Source organism: Lygodium microphyllum, chromosome 5, assembly GCF_053477565.2.
Source record: "Lygodium microphyllum isolate KBCC chromosome 5, Lygodium_microphyllum_v1.1.10, whole genome shotgun sequence".
NCBI classification, from domain to species: Eukaryota; Viridiplantae; Streptophyta; class Polypodiopsida; order Schizaeales; family Lygodiaceae; genus Lygodium; species Lygodium microphyllum.
This window is the reverse complement of record NC_141139.1, coordinates 5679822-5700140: the sequence shown is the minus strand read 5'-3', so window position 1 is coordinate 5700140 and position 20319 is coordinate 5679822. Positions and strand designations below refer to the sequence as shown.

Genomic DNA, 20319 nt, shown 5'->3' with positions numbered 1-20319 from the left:
GCCTATTTCCATCCATAATTTCTTGTCCAAAGACCATTTAAAACTTTGGTCTTACACGCCATAATTCTTCAATGACAAAGCAAGGCGTTTTTCATGTGCAAGGCATCCTAAATCTCCGGATTTCTCCATCAATCAATCATGGCCAATTTCGACTCTCCATCACCGCTTCTTGAGCCAACCTTGGAGCAGTGTATGGATTTAATATCCATGCAACTTGAAGAAGAGCGTCAACACCGCATACAACTGGAGCAAGAACTAAAGTCCCTCAAGCGTCCTGCCACTGAAATTTCTACCAATGACGACAACCTAGTCTGCGCCATCAACACTACTTTTGATGTCCATGCTAGTCGAAAGGAGTCCAAGATAAGTAAGCGTACATTCAAATTTAATTTTTTTGATGGTCTTAAAGATGGTCGCAAAATTCTATCATAGCTAAGTCAATTCGAAGCTTATTTTGACAATGAGAAATATTCAGAAGGTGATAAAATTAAATGTTCATCTCATTATTTTATTGAGAAAGCTGCATTATGGTAGGATGTCACGCGTAAAAGCATTGATCGTCCTCTCACATGGAATGACTTTTGCAAGAAGGTTCTTGCACTCTCTTGTAGCTCCAAATGGTGGAGCCAGTGGCCGAATCTACTTTCAAGAGAAAGTATATGTCCGGCTTAATTCCAACCATCCAAGCCGAAGTCAACATGTTCAAGCCCAATAACCTGGAGGAAGTCATATCCCTAGCTCACGATGCTGAAAAGAAACAGTCTAAAGACCGAAGGCAATTTTCGACATCCAACAGTAACAATATAGGTAACTTTTGTTTTAATTCTTTCCGTATCTTCAATTCTCAATATGGAAAGAATCATTTTAACCGACGGCCATGGATGCAAAATGTTCTTAATAATCATGGTCAATCAGTTTCCAATTCTAAACCTCCCAATGTACCTTCAAATTTGCTTAAATCTAGTGAACCGAAAAATGTTAACCCCAATGTCTCCAATGCCATTTCCAAAAATGTAATTTGTTATAATTGTAAGCGTCATATTGCGAGTCGTTGTCCCATGGGCAACACCCATGATTGGAAGAAATCCACGGCACATCTAAATTTTCTTGGAGCTGAAGAATCCAATGAAGACCTTGAAGCAATGTTCGACTTTGATGAGGCTACACTTATTGGTGAAAATTCTAACGAACCTGAAGACCTCGCTGGTAAAATTTCTATGCATGCATTATTAAAGATGCGATGTAAAATCACTAATAATGATATGACTGTCTTGCATGACGATGGTAGTACTCATGATTTTATTTCAGAAAAAGTAGCCAGAAACTTACAACTTAAAACTATTCCATCTGCTTATAAAATTAAGGCAGCATTTCTAGGACAACGATATAATGGTACTAAAGAAGTTCATAATTTAGAAATTTGTATTGAATCTTATAAGGAAAAGCGAAAATTTTTAGTAGCATATTTGCAATCTGCTGACGTAATTCTAGGCATGCCATGGCATCACCAATTCAACCCCAATATAGATTATAACACACACTCAATGCACATTGAGCACAAAGGTAAACAAATTTTACTTGAAGGGTCAACAAAAACTGAATTATTTTCAATTATTAGTCATACACAGGCGAAGCGAGCTTTGCGTAAACAATCAAAAGCTTTCTTAGTATGGATTAATGAAGTTGATGTTACAAAAACTGAACTAACTCTAAAGCAAGAGCATTTTATTGCTAAATTTTCTGACTACTTTTCTAATGATTTACCTTTACAACTTCCTCCATCACGACCTGAAGACCACCAAATTGATTTACTTCCTGGTAGTCAACCACCTTGCAAAGCTCCCTATTGCCATAACCAATTAGAACATAAAGAGATTCAGAAGCAAATTGGAGAACTTCTAAGTAGAAAATTAATTCGTCCAAGTAGTTCGCCTTTTGGAGCTCCTGTATTATTGGTTAAAAAGAAAAATCAAACTTATCGCATGTGTATAGATTATAGAGCATTTAATAAAATAACGGTTAAAAATAGGTATCCAATACCTAGAATAGACGACCTTCTAGATAAATTACAAGGAGCAATAGTGTTTAGTAAAATTGATTTAAAATCAGGATATCACCAAGTTCGTATGTCTGCTACTGACATTTTTAAGACAGCTTTTCGTACACAATTTGGACATTATAAATTCTTGGTAATGCCCTTTGGACTTACCAACGCACCAACTACATTTAGTAGAATGATGAATAGAATATTTTTGCATTTTCAGCATTGTGTAATAGTCTTTTTCGATGACATTCTTGTTTTCAGCAAAACTGAAAAAGAACACGAAGAACATTTATCTTTAGTGTTTAGTTTATTAAAACAAAACCATCTATATGCTAACCCTGACAAAAGTTCTTTCTTTCAATCCGAAATAGAATATTTAGGTCATATCGTGTCTGCCAAAGGCATACACGTAGATCCATGTAAAATTGAAGCAATTAAGTCTTGACCAACACCTAAAAATGTCCATGAAGTTCATTCATTTCTAGGACTAGCTAGTTTCTATCGAAAATTTGTTAGAAACTTTTAATTGCTTGCTTTACCATTAACTCTTTTGTTAAAGAAAGGTCTTGTTTATCGTTGGGGCGACAGCCAACAACGATCATTTGAAATACTTAAGCATGCACTCACACACGCACCAGTTTTACAATTGCCTGATTTCAATAGACCATTCTTTCTTGTGGTTACTGATGCAAGTGGTTTTGGCATCGGTGTAGTATTGATGCAAGATAATCACCCTATAGCATACTCTAGTTGTAAACTGAAATCGTCTGAAGTTAAATATAGTACATATGACAAAGAATTACTAGCCGTAGTTCATGCATTGCGCATATGGAAGCATTATTTAATGGGTTCGGAGTTTATGATCAAAACCGATCAGCAAAGTATTAAACATTTATTGTCACAACCACAAATATCTGATAGACACATATAGTGGGCATAATTTATTCAATCCTTTCATCCACTCATTCAATATCAACTAGGTAAGAAAAATGTAGTAGCTGATGCACTTAGCTGTAGGCCATCATTAAATAATATTTCTCTCATTTCTACTTCTTCATTAGACACAATGAAAAATATCTATCTTCAAGATCTCGATTTTCATGATGTTTGGGTAAATTTATCTAACAATCAATGGATCCCTACTAATAACTTTTTTCTTTCCGATGGTTTTTTGTTTTATGAAAAAAGGTTATGTATTACTAAACATTTTCGTCATTTCATTATGCAAGAAATACACGAGCCTCCATATATGGGACATCGTGGTATTATCTCCACACTTAAAAATTTACATGAAGATTTTTTCTGGCCAAATATGCAACGTGATGTTTCTAATTTTGTTTCTAACTGTATTGTATGTCAATGCATAAAAAGACATCATGGTAAATCATATGGTTTATTACTTCCATTACCTATCCCTAATTCGCCTTGGGAGCAGATTTCTATGGACTTCATTACAGGTTTACCACAACTTCTTCACAGAATAATATGATATGGACCATAGTTGATAGATTTAGTAGATAGGCTTACTTCATTGCTTGTAAAAAGACCTTAACTGCTGCACAAGCCGCTAACTTATTTCTCAAGCATATTTTAGTGCACCATGGATTGCCGAAAATTAATGTGTCCAATCGAGATCCTTGATTTTGTAATAATTTTTGGATTACATTGTTTACAAACTTAGGAACTAAGATTGATTTTAGTTCTGGATTTCATCCAGAGACTAACGGTGAAACAAATGCCACAAATAGCATAATTTTGGATTTAATCTGTGCTTACACAATTTCTTCTCCTGCCACATGGGATAATCATTTGCACCTTCTATAGTTTGCTTACAATAATGCCACTCACACTGCTACACAAAAGGCACCTTTTGAAATTCTTTATGGTCACAAATTGCCAACTCCCACATTTCGTCTAACTCAGAAAATACCTTCTGTTGACGATTGGATTCAAAATCATTCAAGTATTTATGAGCAAGTTAAGCAAATACTAGCAAAGGCCCAACAATCATATGTGAAACAAGCAAATAAAAAGAGGCAAGCTATGATTTATAAGGAAGGAGATTATGTTTGGTTACGTTTTGAAAAACGTAGACTCCATAGTGTAGAAAAGAACCCGAATGTTAAATTAGCTCCTTGTTTCTATGGCCCTTTTAAAATTCTCCATTGTATTAGTCCTACTGCTTACAAATTAGAGTTACCTCATCATTGGAAAATCCACAATACTTTTTACATTAGTCTTTTACATCCCTTCAAAGGTTCTCTTCCTGTTCACCCTGTTTATGAATCACCACCCTTGATTGAAGATGACCATGAAATCCTAATCCTTGAAACAATTATTGATGTTGACTATATGACCACTAGAACTGGAAATACTTATCCTCGTTATCTTGTTAAATTCCACAATCACCCTATTGAGGAAGCTCAATGGATGCATGCTCGTGATTTGCGGTCTTTTTCCAATTTATTATCTCCACATCCAACCAATAGCAATTGAGGACAATTGCTATCCCACCCCGGGGGTATGTTGCCAGGTGTGGCACCTACGCAAAGGGATGAGCGCCTTAAATGGTTCTCCTTTGTGTGTACATTGGCGGGATGAGCGCCTTAAATGGTTCTCCATCAATGCGGGGCACGTTCCTAAGAATTGTCTTAGACGGAAGGTCGATGGGGATGCCTATCCTTTTCGGGCGTCAATGCAAGTGTGAACGTGGTTGGTACCATTTTATCCACACGAGTATTAACGTCTTCGTGAATTAATTATTGTATGGAATTCCAAATTAATCGATTTATGTGGCTAGCTACAATTATTCACTTGGTTATTATTCTATCATGATTTTCTGAATTTTTGGCAGCTGATATGTAGAGCAAGGAGAATTGAAAAAGCGCACCATGCGCAAGCATTCTAAAGATTATTTCCTCAAGAATTTATTTGGCAGTTATTGGATTATTGTATTAGACGCACCGCTATTTCTTATAAAGCGTGCACATAGCCTCTATGTAAATATTTATTAGCAAAATAGATTTTTAGAAGATATGTCCAATAAAATATTAATGGTTCTAGAGAGTTGTGGGATGCACAACTGCTAGCATCCATTAATTCAGTTTACTCTATCTCTTTTTTAGTTCACTCAAACTCTTTATGCAAAGAGTGATTGTAAAGGGCCTAAATCTTGGGCAAAGAAGATTTCATAATATTATTATAAATACGGCATGAAGCGAGCTACCCACTTCATGTCGGGGGGAGATTGAACCCAATCTTGAGTCATTTCATCTTACTTTACCTTCTCTTTTAGTCTATTTTTAATTTCTCATGAGTCGTATGCAATTTTATGAGTAAAAGAGAGAAAGAGGGAGCTTCTTCCATTTGCTATGCTCAAACCACGCATCCGTTGTTCGCAACATTTTTAGTACCCTAGAACTCACTTGCGGTCCAATTACATTTTCTACACATGCATTTTCCTATTCAACGTTTCTTGTAAATACCTTACAAAAAAACATCACCTTCATTAGCACACAATTTTCTAAATGTCTAGTACATGACTAGTATGGTGAACTAATCTGAGCACTTAAAACTCATTAAGCTGCCAATCCAAAGGTCAAATCTTATTGTGTAATAGAATTGGTGAGCTTGGGATTGTGAGAGATTATCCTTTTGCTCTCTTGAGAGAGCTCTTAAGTGTTCTACCTTCTCTTCTCCTCTGTTCCTTACTTGTCCGGGTGTGTTGGAGACATATCTAGAGGAGGATAGTGGAGCTTGCTACATAGATAATAGATCCTTGGAGCTTCTTCCTATTGACCTAGACTACTATGGCAGGGATGGAAGCATTGAGGAAGCACTATTGAGTTCTTGTGTTTATTCTTGAGGTTGCTCATGATAGCTTACTAACATTTTTATGATAGAATTTGCATAGGAATAGAGTGAGAGAGAACTTAAGGATGATTGAGTAGCTTGAGTGAGAGGCAAGCTCCTATTAAGTATGTAGAAGGCCCTAAAGAATTGGGTGACTCCTTTCAATCTTGCATATTGAGGTTGAAACATTGACGCTTTACCTTGACATAGAACCACTTCTCTAACTCTCGTCATGTTTTGACATCCGTGTTCTTTATCTCAATCCACAAAACATTATGTAAAATTTGGGAGTGGCACCTTACTGTATCATGAGTTGATTTGGGAATAACAATACTAACTTTTGCAAAAAAATTTGTGAAAGGATCAAGCATATATAGAATTTATGAGAACTTTTGTATCTTCAAAAGACTAATGGGTGATCTCCATGATTGTAATCACCTTATGTGACTATACTATTCCAAAGCACAACAAAGTAGTTTTTGATACACAAAGTATTTATTTCTTTGCAAAAGGTCTTTTGGAAGTTTGTGCTTAATGCACTCGATAGCCTAATTTATGGAATTTCTTAAAGAGAGATCCATTTTCTTGAGAATCACATGGCCCAACATGCAATAACATTCTTGACCTTTAGATTATCAATACATGCTCCTATTAAGCAAATTCTTTATTTCAAACATTTCAAATAGTCTAAAACATTTCAAAATTTAATGTGTAGATAGTTTTTTTCAATGGCATACTAAGTACTCATATCATTCGTGCAAAGTTTGAAAGCCAACTAATCAAGTAGGTCTAGATCATACTTCTTCGTCCATAGAAAGTCTAATATTATAAATTATCACTTGGACCCATATTTGACCCATTTCCACAAGCACAAAGTTTTGAAAATGTACACAAATTTCTTTGCAAAATATAGTGTATACAAGTTTGCTCGTGAAAATGAAAATTTATTTATGGATAGGAAAACATAGCAAAACAAACGTAGTTGCTACATATAAGTTTATGTTTGCAAGATTATTTGTAGGCCTATGTGCCTCTCATATGAGATGCCCTTGAGGTTGTTGTAGCATGGTAGTAGAATATTGCAAGTCAATATTGTCAAAAAGAATTCACAAACCAAGCTATTGGAAGGTTTGCATTCCTCATTGTCTAGAAAAGGAGGAAAACACCAGCAAGAAGGGTGCCTAATAGCACCAAAAGGCCAATTTGAGTAGCAGTTGCATCATTTGACATTGTACTAGGAGAAGGTGCTAGAGAGGAACCAACACTAACTTCAATGGAAAACTTCATTCCCTTAGAGCAGTGGCCTTCAACTCCACAAATGAACCAGTATTTTCCAGCCATAGTAAGAGGAAACATTGTGTCACCTTGGGAATCACTAAACAATGCATTTCTACCTGCCGTGCAATTTTGATAGTCAGCCTTGTTCACTTGATAAACACTATGGGTTCCTTGTTTGTAGTTGAATTCTGCAAATCCAAAGAAGTGGAAAACAATCATTTATAGACTATCTTTATATGAATAAATCGTAAATCTCATGTAGTTGGCATTAATCATTTTAAAGAAATAAGTTAAGATAATGTGAAAATATTGTTTAAAGTGCTCATCACTAGTTTTTTAATTAGATTGTGAATACATGTGTTGTGCATATATGAATGCAAAAGAAAATCTTGCATCTATCAACAATGACTATAGGTTGATCATCTATCAACAATTTCCCATAAGTTTGGGACACGTGGTCAAATCTTTAGATTTGTCATAACTTGAACACTATAACTCCAAATCAAGCGCTTCATAGCTCAATAGATTCCATTTTTCAAGCACTTTTCAATGATAGGTCACATCATATGGTTTTGAGAAACTTATGGGCACGTTATCCGGGTGCCACCTTCTTAGTATTCAAAAAATGGGAATTGGGAGATTCCCAAACTCACTAATATTGTGTTATCATGAGGCTTGCTTTCAGGAGCCAGTATAGCTACAGAGCAATGTTTTTAGGAAAATTCCTTGCATTGCAAGAGTTATGGACCAATGATGACATGGTAAGTGATGCCCCTAAGGATTATGATACTTACAAGTTGGTAAGTTTTTTTTATTAAAGTGCGGGAATTATTTTTCTCATGAAATTAATTTTGCCGAACTAAATTATGCATATGGTTGTCAAAAAAGTCCAAAAACATCAAATATTGAAGAGCTGAAAATTTGTATGGCATGTTGTTCATCTCAAATGGGCCAAAATTAGGGAAAACTGCTATTGTATAGAGACTTGAATGTTCTTACATGGGCAAAAGAAAGGTATGATCGTGTCGAGACATGAATGACTCACAATATAGGGAAAATGGAATCAGGGTAGGTGCCAGTAATATCTTCAAACTATGGTTTGCCATGAAGCTAATGTTGCTATGCTTTCACCATATGAGGGCTTACTTAACATGAAGTTTGTGTCAAGCTATATTTGACTCACACTCAAATAGTTGAATCTTGCAAAAAGCAAGATGCTATGTTAGACATAAGAGGGAGAGAGATGAGAATTGTCAAATCATTGTGATAGTTGATTATACATGAACGTTTACTTGTGTGCCTTGCATGATGTGTAGCCTAATGGAAGAATTACATGAGGTAACTCCTGACTTTTCTGACCTTTATGGCGTAATATTAATTTGACTTACTTTCAGTGGTGAGCAATCTGTGATCCAAAAAATGCATTATAGTTAATGGCTATAGATGAAAGATTGACAACTTTAGATGTCTTTCATTTTTTGGGCACGCCTTGAAATTTCAAGGTCCTTGTCCTTCCACCGGCCTCAAATTTTTTATATTTACCATTTATAATATGATGTTGAACTTTGCTTGATTTTTGTGGAAAGTAATAGTGACATAGTCTACGATGTGAGAACAAATGGAGTGTTATTTCTTATTTGTTACCATAGCATGGCATCTCGATACTGAAGTTCACATTTTTGTGAAAATGGTTGACATGCAGGTAATGCGTGGAGGTGAAATGAACCGACTAGCAGCTTGACATACTAGCAGTAAGGTGAATATTGCCATTCACTTGACACTTATCTCTAGGCTTTCATGAAAGCTAGTGACATTTCATGTGATTTAGATCAATTGGGACCTTGTATGTCTTATATGGTGGCTTAGAGAGATATTGGATCACATATGGCGACGTTCATGTGATTCAATTGACTAGTATGACTTATATGATATTGCCTGAATAGGTCTATGTGATATTGCCTGAATAGGCTAGTGTAAACAATGGTAATAGGTACTCACGTAAGGTGTCGCCAACTTGATAGGTGTACTGTTGAGCCCATAAAGTGAAGTTGGGCTTGAGGCTCCATCCATCAGAGCCTCCCACTTGGAAGACGGTGGCACTGCAGCTGCAGCAGAGATGGAGCTGGACAACGCCAATGATCAGCAGTACCTCCACTAAACGTCTTACATTGAAACAAGATGATGGCGATGATGAAGCTGCAGTGGGTAGTAATGCTGCCATGGCCGCTCTCCAGAGAAAGTCTCAGAGAGAGCTTGCAGATGATTACACGTCTTGTGGCTGTTATAATATGAGACGCTGTGTAGTTTATGGCTCTGACTGAAGAGTTGTCTGTCTCACAGGTGGGTGTGCCTGATTATGAAGGAGACACCCAGAGGGGCGGGGGGGCGGGGGGGGGGGGGGGGGGTACCGATGATACCTGCTACAGGCACATTGCCCTTGAAGCCGGCTGCAGGCCTTCTCTCCGTAATAGTCCATCCAATGATCAACAACTGTCTTTTTCGTACCATGCCTGAAATATAATTATAATACAAAACGAATCACCTGCTGTTACATAATTTTAGAGCACATATTCATATATACATATGTATATATGTATATATGTATATATGTATATATCTACATGTATACATGTATACATGTATACATGTATACATGTAGATATATACATATATACATATATACATATATACATATATATATATGTATATATGCATATATATGTACATATGCTATTTGTTTTTTTTGTTTGATTAAAAAAAAACCATTTTAAGGCATTATAGTTGGCCGGTATGGTCAACCGATCTAGTTTTTTTCATGAACCAATGGCCACTTTTCCGGTCGAAGGAAGGGCTCTTTCGAGCTTCCCCCTCTCAAAGAACCGGAATTTTTTTTACTTCCATAGCTATTTCCCTCAAAATTTAAGGATTTTGCACACACACACACACACACACACACACACACAAACACACATGTACGTATAAACGAATCCCCCTAATGCATGTTTTAAATTCTTAAAACTGAGCATTTTATCAGGAATTGCCCAGAATGGAAAACATAGGATCCCGATATTCTCAAACAGGGCACCCAAGCCCCAAACCTAAAACCCCCCAAATGATGGGTTCCAACACATGAATAGGAAGGGGAATAGCAAAATAAAGGTCAACCCTCCCATAAGAATAATTGTAACAAAGGTAAAAGCAAGAATAGAGTTGCAGCTTTACTAATGGACCTAGAGGAAGGGATCAATGAAGGTAATGAGAAGGGGGAAACTAGTAAAGGTAATGAACAAAACATTTCAGAGTTTGACATTGATGAGGTTATAGTTGAAGAAACACGACTTGGGGAAAATTTAGATGAAAATAAACCAGGGGAAAACTTCAACATTAATCTCAATGAATAAAATGAGGATATAGAATTACTCAAGTTGAGGAGAAGGAACTTCCAAGAGGGTGTACTATACCTAATAATCCTCCCCATTCAGACAACCCTAAAAAGGGGGACAACAATTCACAACAAACAAATAGGAGAGTTTTCAAAGTAGGTCAAAGTGAAAATACTCCATTTGGGTAGGCCAAAGATTCCTAGAAGAAGGGCAAACCAAAAAAGGACTAGTCATCAATGGATAAGACCTCCATAATTTCTTATAACACAAAAGGTTTGACCAACCCTAAAATGGCAATCACTATCACATGGAATGGTTGAAAAAAGGTGCCCATTTCCTTGAGTTAATATGCCTCTAGGAAGTGAAAACTTCAGATTCCTCATTGTTAAGAAAATCTAAACCTCATTTCACAAGATTACACTTGGCTTTTCACCAAGCATAACGATAGAAGAGGGGGTGCTTGTATTGGGGTCTCCAATAAGATCTTAGGACTTATGACTCATACCACAATAGATAGAGATAACAACTGGATAGATACTCACTTCAAAAGTTTACATGAGTTTGCAATTGTTTCCTTCTATGCCCCTAACAGCTTCTCAGAGAGAGGGAAGGCTTGGGATTCTTTGCAGGTACTATAGTTCCTCATTATACTTACTGGGAATTTCAATATGGTTGAATCATTGAAGAACATGTCTATGGAAAAAGGCATTTATATTGCAAGTTCAAAAAAAGTTAAATGGATGACAACTAAGGCCTTTCATGGACTTGTGGATTTAAGTGAAGACTGGGATTCTCATGGTCAAACAATCAAGTTGATTCTAATCTTAGAAAGGCAAGGCTTAGATCGATTTTATATTTCAGCAAACCTATTAGCTTCTTTTGTTAATGCTAAGTGTAAAATGTATAAGAATATTGTGCTGTTAGACCACTTTCTTATACAACTAAGCCTATCCAATTGTACACAAGTAGTTAAGGCAACTTGGTTTCACATTGATCCTAGACTATTTAGACATAAGGAGGTAAGGTATACCATTCAAACTATATGAAGTAGATCCTTCCAATTTGTCATATCCCTAGCTCAGGCTTGGACTAGAGCAACTAAAGAGACCAAGGACTACCTTAGACTAGTTGAGGCCAAGCAAGTTAAGGAAACCAGAGAAGACATAATTAGTAAATACTCCTATAGTAAGTCTTTGGAAATTAGAATTGACTTAGGTCAATCTCACCTTCAGCATGAACTACTTAAGGTCAAACAAGAGCTAAGGGAACTTGAAAGTAAAGAAGCCTATAGCATTCAACTCTATGCAAGACAATGGTGGGCTAGTAAGGCTAACAGACCCACCCGAGAAATATTTAATATCCTCAAGAAAAAAAGAGAGAAGGAATCAATTCCATTGCTCACCAAGGAAGATGGCTCTATAGCCAAAGATAATGCTAAAAATCTAGCCATAGCTAGAAGATTCTTCTCTTATATTTTCAGCACTCCTTAGAGTCAGTAACAATGATGAAACATATGCAAAAGTCAATATTGCCATGATAACGAAAAAGTGGTCCCCCATGCCATTGCCAATATCCTAGATGGAGACCTCACTATTGGTGAGATTAAAGACACCATTGATGCCTTGGATAAAGGTAAGAGACTAGGATTAGATGGCCTCCCTAACGAATTCTTTAAAGAATTTAAGGATTTGCTAGTCTACCCCGTACTGCAAGTATGGAGGGAATCCATTAAATATGGGGCTTTGGGGGATCTCCCACATTTCATCAATGGAGGAGTAGTAAAGCTTATTCGTAAGAGAGAGGACAAAGATATATTATCAAATTGGGGACCCATAACATGCTTGACCACAACCTACAATATATATATATGCAAAAGCCCTAGCGAGGAGGTTGTCCCCACACTTAGATACATGGATAAGGAAGGAGCCAAAATGCTTTATTAAATGAAGATACATATTAGATTCGATTATTGCACTTCAGCAAGGGATAGAGTATGCTTAGAAACACAACCAAGACTTTGCTTTCTTTAAGATAGATTTTGATAAAGCCTATGACATGCTAGAATGGGATTTTATCTTATAATCTCTTCATGATATGGGATTTGGTAGCAAGTTCATCATACTTGTCAGTATCCTGTTTGGTAGTGCATCTACCAGAATTGCTATTAATGGGGAAATGACTGATGCCTTTCCTCTCAAAAGATCAATAAGACAAGGCTGTCCACTAGCCCCTCTACTTTTTGGCATTACAGCTGATGCTTTAGGCTGGCTAATTCAAGACCAAATAGAGGAGGCTAATATAAAGGGCATCAAACTACCTAATAAGAAGAACATGGTACTCAACTAGTTTGCTGATATCACTAATGGGAATGTTAACAAGGATAATGTCTCCTTAGTTGCCTTTTGGAAATGCCTTCAAATTTTTTGCCAAGCTTCACGATTTGTCATTAACCTAGCCAAGATAGGAATCAGAAGCATGATTTCCTCCCCTTTGGGATGGTTGTTAGAAGCAGGATGCAAGGAAATAGAAGTGGGCAAAGTTTTCAAATTGTTGGGGATACCAATAGGGTTTGGAGTAACCATGAAGCAAAGGTGGGAGTGAGTCCTTGAGAGACTTAGAAAAAAGTTTGAAAGATGGAAAGGAATGCAAACAAATTTTGCTAGAAGGTGTCTAGTACTAAAACATTAACTCATCCCCTCTACAATCTACTTTTTGGCATGTTTTAGCAGCCATCTAAAGCAGGCATTGAGCAACTAGAACAACTTGGTAGGAACTTCTTATGGAGTGGGGATGGGGATAAGTTTAAAGTCCCTAAAGTATCATGGGCTATGTGTACTATCCCTAAAAAAATGGGAGGGCTAGGATTACCAAATCTCTAGGGGCTAGCAAATAAACTTGTTGCCAAATGGGTGGCTAGGAGTATCAATAGAGAAGAAGATGACTAAATAGCACTATTGCATGCCTTTGTAACTCAATTCCAAATTGTAGGATGCCCTAGATGGAAAAACGTAACTCCTCTCTCATTGTTATCATCAGCCTAGTGGAAATTAAAGTTAAAGCGTGTTCGAGACTGCCTAACCAAAAGAATATGGGAGGCATGGTTTAAATATAAAAAAATCATGATACCCTCACCTCTTCCCAGCTTGACCTTGCCTTGGGCTACTCAAGACTCAGTTTGGTTTAGTTTCTTCCAAGGTTCCATACCTACAATAAAACTTAACAAGGCTTTCAAACTTCACAAGAGAGGGATCAATACATGGGATGACTTGTGACCCTGTCACCAAAACATGGCCATTTGAAGACCAGGTCTAGACCAATTCAGCTTGAAAAACTATGACATAGCACTAATAAATGGTAGGACATCATTATGGGGCCCCCATCTCTCAACAACCATAAGTTGGAATCTCCCATCCAACCATAAGGGAGTTTGTCTTGCAGGAAATAAACCTCTACTCACCTTATCAGACATTCTAGTGAGCAATAAAGAGCTATGTTGCAAACTAAATGGAAAATGGCACATCAATTGGAGACCAAAATAATGGGAACACAGATTCAACCAAAATGTCTTGTCTCATGTGGCTAGCTACTCTCAAAGGATTGTGGACTAATGAGAGGGATCTAAAAGCAAGACTAAGTAATGGCCTATGCCCAAGGTGCAATCAAAAGGTAGAATCTATCCCTCATTTCTTTTATATAGCAGTCCACAAAACACTGACATTTTTTGCTCTTCATGTAGGTCCTTCTCATGCCCTAGCATCCAACTAGATTAACTTGGAAGAAGATAATCTCGGGTGAAATTTATGGCTTTCCACAGATTGTTTAGAATAGTTGAGGAGTCTCTACATGTGGAATATATGGATTTGCAGGAACAAGATGGTTTTTGAAAAGTTATATGTTGATTCTCTACAAGGCCTTAAGAATGATTTTTTACTACAAGATGAAAGAGATGCAGAAGAACTACAGAAGCTGCATGATTTTGCTCAGTTTGGAGACTATAGAGTTTGATGTAGTAGACATCCTCCTTGAGATGAAAAGCAAGCTCAACTAGAAGAGAATTAAGAAAGGCACACACCATTTTGTATTTAGCTGAAAGCATGTGTAACTTCCAAACGGGAAGCTTCATTGTAAAGGAGCTTAAAAAACCCCTTAGTTGTACAAAATTTACATTCTCTTATAATATATATTTGAAGCTTCCTTAAAAAAAAAAACCGTCCAATTCTATGCAATCTTTGCCATATACAGCTTTTGAAATCTAGCATTAACTTCAAAAAACTAATGAAAACTAAAGATGCTTGGCTATCACTTTTAATTGTTCAACTTCTAGCCCATTTAGCTAATGGTTGTAAAGTTCCAAGGAAAACAAACAAAAAAGAGAGTGACATTTTAGGTGGTAAGGCCGAGTGTTATAAGAAAATTAAAAAAGCTAAGTTTTCCATATTGCTACTAATCTGAAATCCAATGAAATGCATGTTAACTTTGTGAATTTATCAAAATTAATGGCCATATATTTCCTTTCCTCAATATAAGCTTTGTTGGATTAGCTCCATCAAATGGTTATCATGGATCTATAAGTGTATGTGGTGCACATCATAGTCAACAACTGTTTTAGTCTATCACTTAAATGGTCTACCTATCAATTAATTTTTTCTAGCTCCTTCAACCTAAGTAGTAAATAGAAGATGATAGGTAGGCTTTCATTGCTTCTGTGTTCTTTATTTTCTATAAATTTGATTCTAAGGTAAGAAAATGGTATAGTTTCTTTATTATCGAGGTCCAAGCTTAGTGATATGCAGAGCTTGTATAGCTATCGATGGAAACATCATTGGATGTTCTATAATGGGTGGGTTCATGTTAATACTTTTTGATATGGATGGCATTGAAAAAGCCAACTTTGTCTCCATCAAGGCTATATATTTCCTTTCCTCAATATAAGCTTTGTTGGATTAGCTCCATCAAATGCTTATCATGGATCTATGACTGTATGTGGTGCACATCATAGTCAACTACTGTTTTAGTCTATCACTTAAATGGTCTACCTAGCAATTTATTTTTTCTAACTCCTTCACATCACAAGTCTGTTGTAACTCAACCCTCACAAGCATCTTTGAAAGATCTTGATCCTGCTCAGGGATAAGAGAAGCACCATTTGCTTGAGATTTCTCTAATTTGGTTTCCAATTCTTGAATATGAGCTTTTTGTGAATTGACGAGAGTAGTAGCCTTGCCATCTATTTATGAATGCCATTGAGAGTAGCCTTCTCAAAAGCCAAGTCCCCCAAAGCTTTACTTAGCTAATGTGTCAAGGAGTCAACCTTATCACCTAAAGAGGTATAAACTATGTACATGGATTGAAAACAAGAAGTCATGAATCATGATTGTCTCTACTAAGATAGCCTGGACATTGGAAACTATCTATGGAAGCATCGATCCAACTATCATCATTTGTAAAGATTGAGGAGTTTGGGGATCAAGCTACCCATCCCATTATGCTACAAATATATTTGTAATATTTTTCCAACTATCATTATTTGTAAAGACTGAGTTTGAGGAATCAAGTTGCCCATCCCATTGTGCTACAAACAAATTTGTACAAGGGAGAAACTTGAAAAGGGAGCTTATAGGGATAGCAAGAGCAAGAACCTATGCAAGAGAAGGAACATAAATAGAAACAAACACAGGGTAGGAAGAACCCTGCATGCAAGAGCGCTTTCTATAAATAACCAATGGGGGAGGATGATCATCATCAGACCTATCTTACATCATCAGAGAAGAAGAAACTAGAGGTGGAGGGTGTGATAAAAGAGGCGAAAGAGATGGAATAGGAACTCCACTAGGAGGAGGTGCAAAGGTAATAAGGCACTAAAGAAAGGCGTCATAAGACACATTACTAACTTGCCCTTTATGGACCTTTTGGAAGTGCTGATCCATCTTAGTAAACAAAAACAAGGGTAATTAAACTTAGTGCCATCTAGAATCTTGAGAGAAGTAATTAAAAGCTCCTTCGATAGACACTTGGGTGGGGCCCTAGCTAGCATAAACCTATATTGAAGGAATAGGTATAACTGCTTTTAAATTGGGTTAACAACACTAAGGCACAATAATTGCTAAGAATGCTACTAGGAGTTAAGGGATAGATTTTTCCTTTTGCAACATGGTCCACTCATCGACAAGATGTTGATTGAGGAGGAGCTCTATGTAACAAGTCAATTCAATAGACCTTCACTCTTGGACAACCTTACTTCATATCTTTGTGAGCTACAAGTCCAACCTGTCGACTTGGATGCTCTTGCCGAATGGAAGTATAACCCATACTTATTTGATTGGCAGGTTATACACCCTTCTCTTGTTGTACATAAATAAACACTCCATTTCTTTATAAATAACAATAAAACTATAATCTTCACAACTATTAAAAACATTCTACACACACTATGACTCTCCTAAGCTAGGAAACTTACCCCAATTTTGTAGGGGGGAGACTGACTAATCAAATGACCACAATCAATATCTTTGACCCTTTGAACTCCCAAAAGAGAACAAGCTACCAAGACCAACCAATGAAGTAACAATTAATCGTAATAAGATGATAAGAAGAAGGGTAAGATTGAGGATTTCAAATGTGCGAGGGTATTCAAGTGTGTGTGTGTGTGTGGGTGTGTGTGTGCATGTGCATGTGCGTGTGCGTGTGTGCGTATGTGTGTGCGTGCGTGCATGTGTGCGCGCGCGCATGTGTGTAAATTGATCTAAATATTTTGAAAATGATATTTCAAAATTTTTTGAGAAGAACTCATGAGATTTTCCTTAGCTTTACAAGAAATGGAACAACCAAGAGTAGGAAATAAACCTATCCTCATCAAGGATAGTCTTAATGAAGACAAAACAATGTTCACATCCCAACAACATGCCAACTTTTGCATAAAATTCAACATGTACGAAATGGGCTACACTTGATTTCAAACCATGAGTAGCATTAAAAAACTAGTAAATCATTACTAGGCACTCAAAGAATCAATATCAAAATGTGAACTAGGCATCTACCTCAGAGCCACAACCATCTCCATCCATTTTCTAGCATGTGAAGCCACCATTTACTACTACTATCTTGAAATGCAAGCCTTTAAGCTCATATCCAACATCCAACATGAAGAACAATGGCATAATTGAGCTTACTCCCTAATTGGTCAAAAAAAGTTTAGGGATAAGGGCAAAATCAGGAAGATACACAAAAACTCAAAAGTTGGTGGAAGTGCCATGGTGTTGGAAGGACCTAGCTCTTGGCCAAAAGAGAGTGCTACTACCTACTGGCGTGCTAGATGAGGAGCAGAGAGTCACTACACAAGTGTTCCATCACCCATTCACCTATAACAGACCCTCAACTAGCTAAACTAGAATATCCATGTGGCTCATAGAGGACATCCTGACAACTTGGTGGATTAGGATTTGAATGCATCATAGAATCCTTGGCCAAGGTCCAGAAGGTCTACTCACGAAAACAACCAGCAAAATGGATCGCATGGGAGCAAAAAAACCATTATTAACTATAGCAATGCACTATCTCTCCTCATAGCTACTCATATGGGCATCTTCACAAGACCCAACATAGTGCATTTCCCGCCACCAAGTTTAGACGAGCAAGAAAGGGGAGCACAATACAAAGAATCAAAAGGGAAACCAGGGTAACAAAAAAGACAAGGGGAGTATGATGAGGATGAAGAAGACAGAGGATTCTGCTGGAACAAGCCCTTAAGTAGTCCAAGGATGAATGGATGAATAAGACAAGAGGAAATAGGAAAAACAAGAGGATATTAGGAAGGAACGGGAAGAGTACCATCAAGTTATAAGACTCTCCTTTGAAGAATAAAGGCAAAACTACAACTTAAGAAAAGAGAGCACAAGCACTACTTACAGGAGAAAGAATAGTGGAATATTGTCTATGAAGACTTGCAAAGGAGAATGGCCACCAAATTGACCCAATCACTATACTCGCTAGAAGGGGAAGGAGAAAGATTGTGGGAATTGCCCCTAATGAAGTTGTCCATTGACCTAGGGATTGCCTTATATGGAGAGTTCCACGACAAGGTCAAACTAGACACTTATAAGTTTGTTCTCAATAAGCAGTAGGAGATCTCTAGAGAGGCGCACTCAGAGCCCACAATCCATAAATTTAATACCCTATTGAATTCAAGGTCTACTTGCCACAAACATGCTAGAGAGCATGAAACAAGTTAAGGAGGTCAACTTAATGACCACAAAACTAACTAGACAAAAGCTCATACATCACGTATAGAGCTAAGAGGATACATGGACTAAGAGCTATATGGCATTGGACTTCTACATCCACATTCCTCCCCTCTAGAGTCTCCTATTGCCATGGACCCACCAGCCATCATGACCCCACCCCCAAACCTATACAATCTACTAGATTTTGTCTTGTGGAATTGACAAAATACCCAATATAAAAAAGACTAGAAGAAAAGGAGGCTTATGAGGCCATGATTGAGGAATTAAAGGTAGAACCATAGAAGGTGATAGATTTTTCCCTCCCCTTTGGATCCCTAATAGAATAAGAGCAAGTAAACCCTAAAGAGGTAGTATAAAACTATCAAGAGCAAGAAGAATCTAGCAATGCGGTGATTTTCAATTTCAAGGTGGATGAAGAAGACAAGTTCAAAGATCCTTTGCCCCCACACATACTGCATGTGCTCATTCGAGCAAGAAAAAGTATAGAAGAGAAGTGGGTATGGCAACTTAACATCAAGACTTTTAATGATATTTGTCAAGCCACGAGCAACAATAGCAAATATCTTACCATGAAATCATGGGAAGCTTGGCTAGGATAGCTGAAATGGAGATACCCCATTCTAGATAATGACAAGGTGGTGGCAAGCCTTTATTTACTTGAGTGACTGTTCAAAGGTAAATCCACTCCATTGCCCTTACCCCCGTAAACCTGGCAAGGAACACAAGGAAGGAGAACGTGGCAGATTTAACTTTCCAAAGATCCCAAATGTGGAAGCCATTGAGAAGAAAAGAATTTTATGTGTTCTAGCAATTTGACCTCATCCTCATTTTGCAAGATAATTTGCTAATTTCCTAGATCCTTCCTTTATCACAACATGCAACTACTTCCATCTCCTCATCTTAGGGTAATACTTCTATCTCCTTACTACATCGAGTTATCATGAGATACGCTAGACAACAAATTTGCATTATGTACACATCTCTTATTTTTGAAATCATGCCTACAACTTTGTAATTCATTGAAGGCCTATATGCTTAGTAAGGGATGCTTGCAGCATATACTCAAGTCGATCCCCGGGTAATGTAAATGACTACTTTAAAAAAACACAATACATGCTCATTGTACCTAGAGGTCCACTCCCTAGCCCATGTCCCCACCTCACAACCCTAGGGTGCAAGTATGCTTGATAGACTTGTTACCTTGGGCATCACATTGTACCAAACAACTGGTTCCTCAAGTATGGGACAACATTCCAAGTATACTAGGAACTTGACCCATCTGCCAGTTTCACTACATGAGCATATCTCACTGCAAGAGATAGGGAAACACACCTCTTATGGAGATCACAATAGCATACAAGTACATGGGTGCATGAAGAACCATCAACATAAATGACATGACCCCTCCATCTACAGCAGCCATCCTCCTCTTCATCCTCGCACATGGTAAAATCCCACCATCTTCACCTTTCCTTCATCACCATCCAAGAACCCACCAAAACCTGTGCATCACCAATTCCAG

General features: G+C 37.3%; 1 protein-coding gene across 1 annotated transcript; it reads right to left on the bottom strand.

Moving 5' to 3' along the window:
- Window positions 1–6828: 6828 nt before the first annotated feature.
- Window positions 6829–9535, bottom strand: LOC148035476 (mavicyanin-like). Its single transcript, XM_087678964.1, has 2 exons — window positions 9173–9535; window positions 6829–7362 (listed from the first exon to the last, which is right to left on the bottom strand). Exons 1-2 carry the CDS (start codon window positions 9393–9395, stop codon window positions 7043–7045), a joined length of 543 nt encoding a protein of 180 aa, XP_087535090.1. The 5' UTR covers window positions 9396–9535; the 3' UTR covers window positions 6829–7042.
- Window positions 9536–20319: the final 10784 nt, after the last annotated feature.

Excerpts from the sequence above, each read along its gene's own strand:
- LOC148035476 (XM_087678964.1), bottom strand. The coding sequence starts at position 9,395 with ATGGCAGCATTACTACCCACTGCAGCTTCATCATCGCCATCATCTTGT. Across the intron at positions 7,363-9,172 it reads TCAAGTTGGCGACACCTTAC|AATTCAACTACAAACAAGGA; the intron begins GTGAGTACCTAT and ends TTGGATTTGCAG.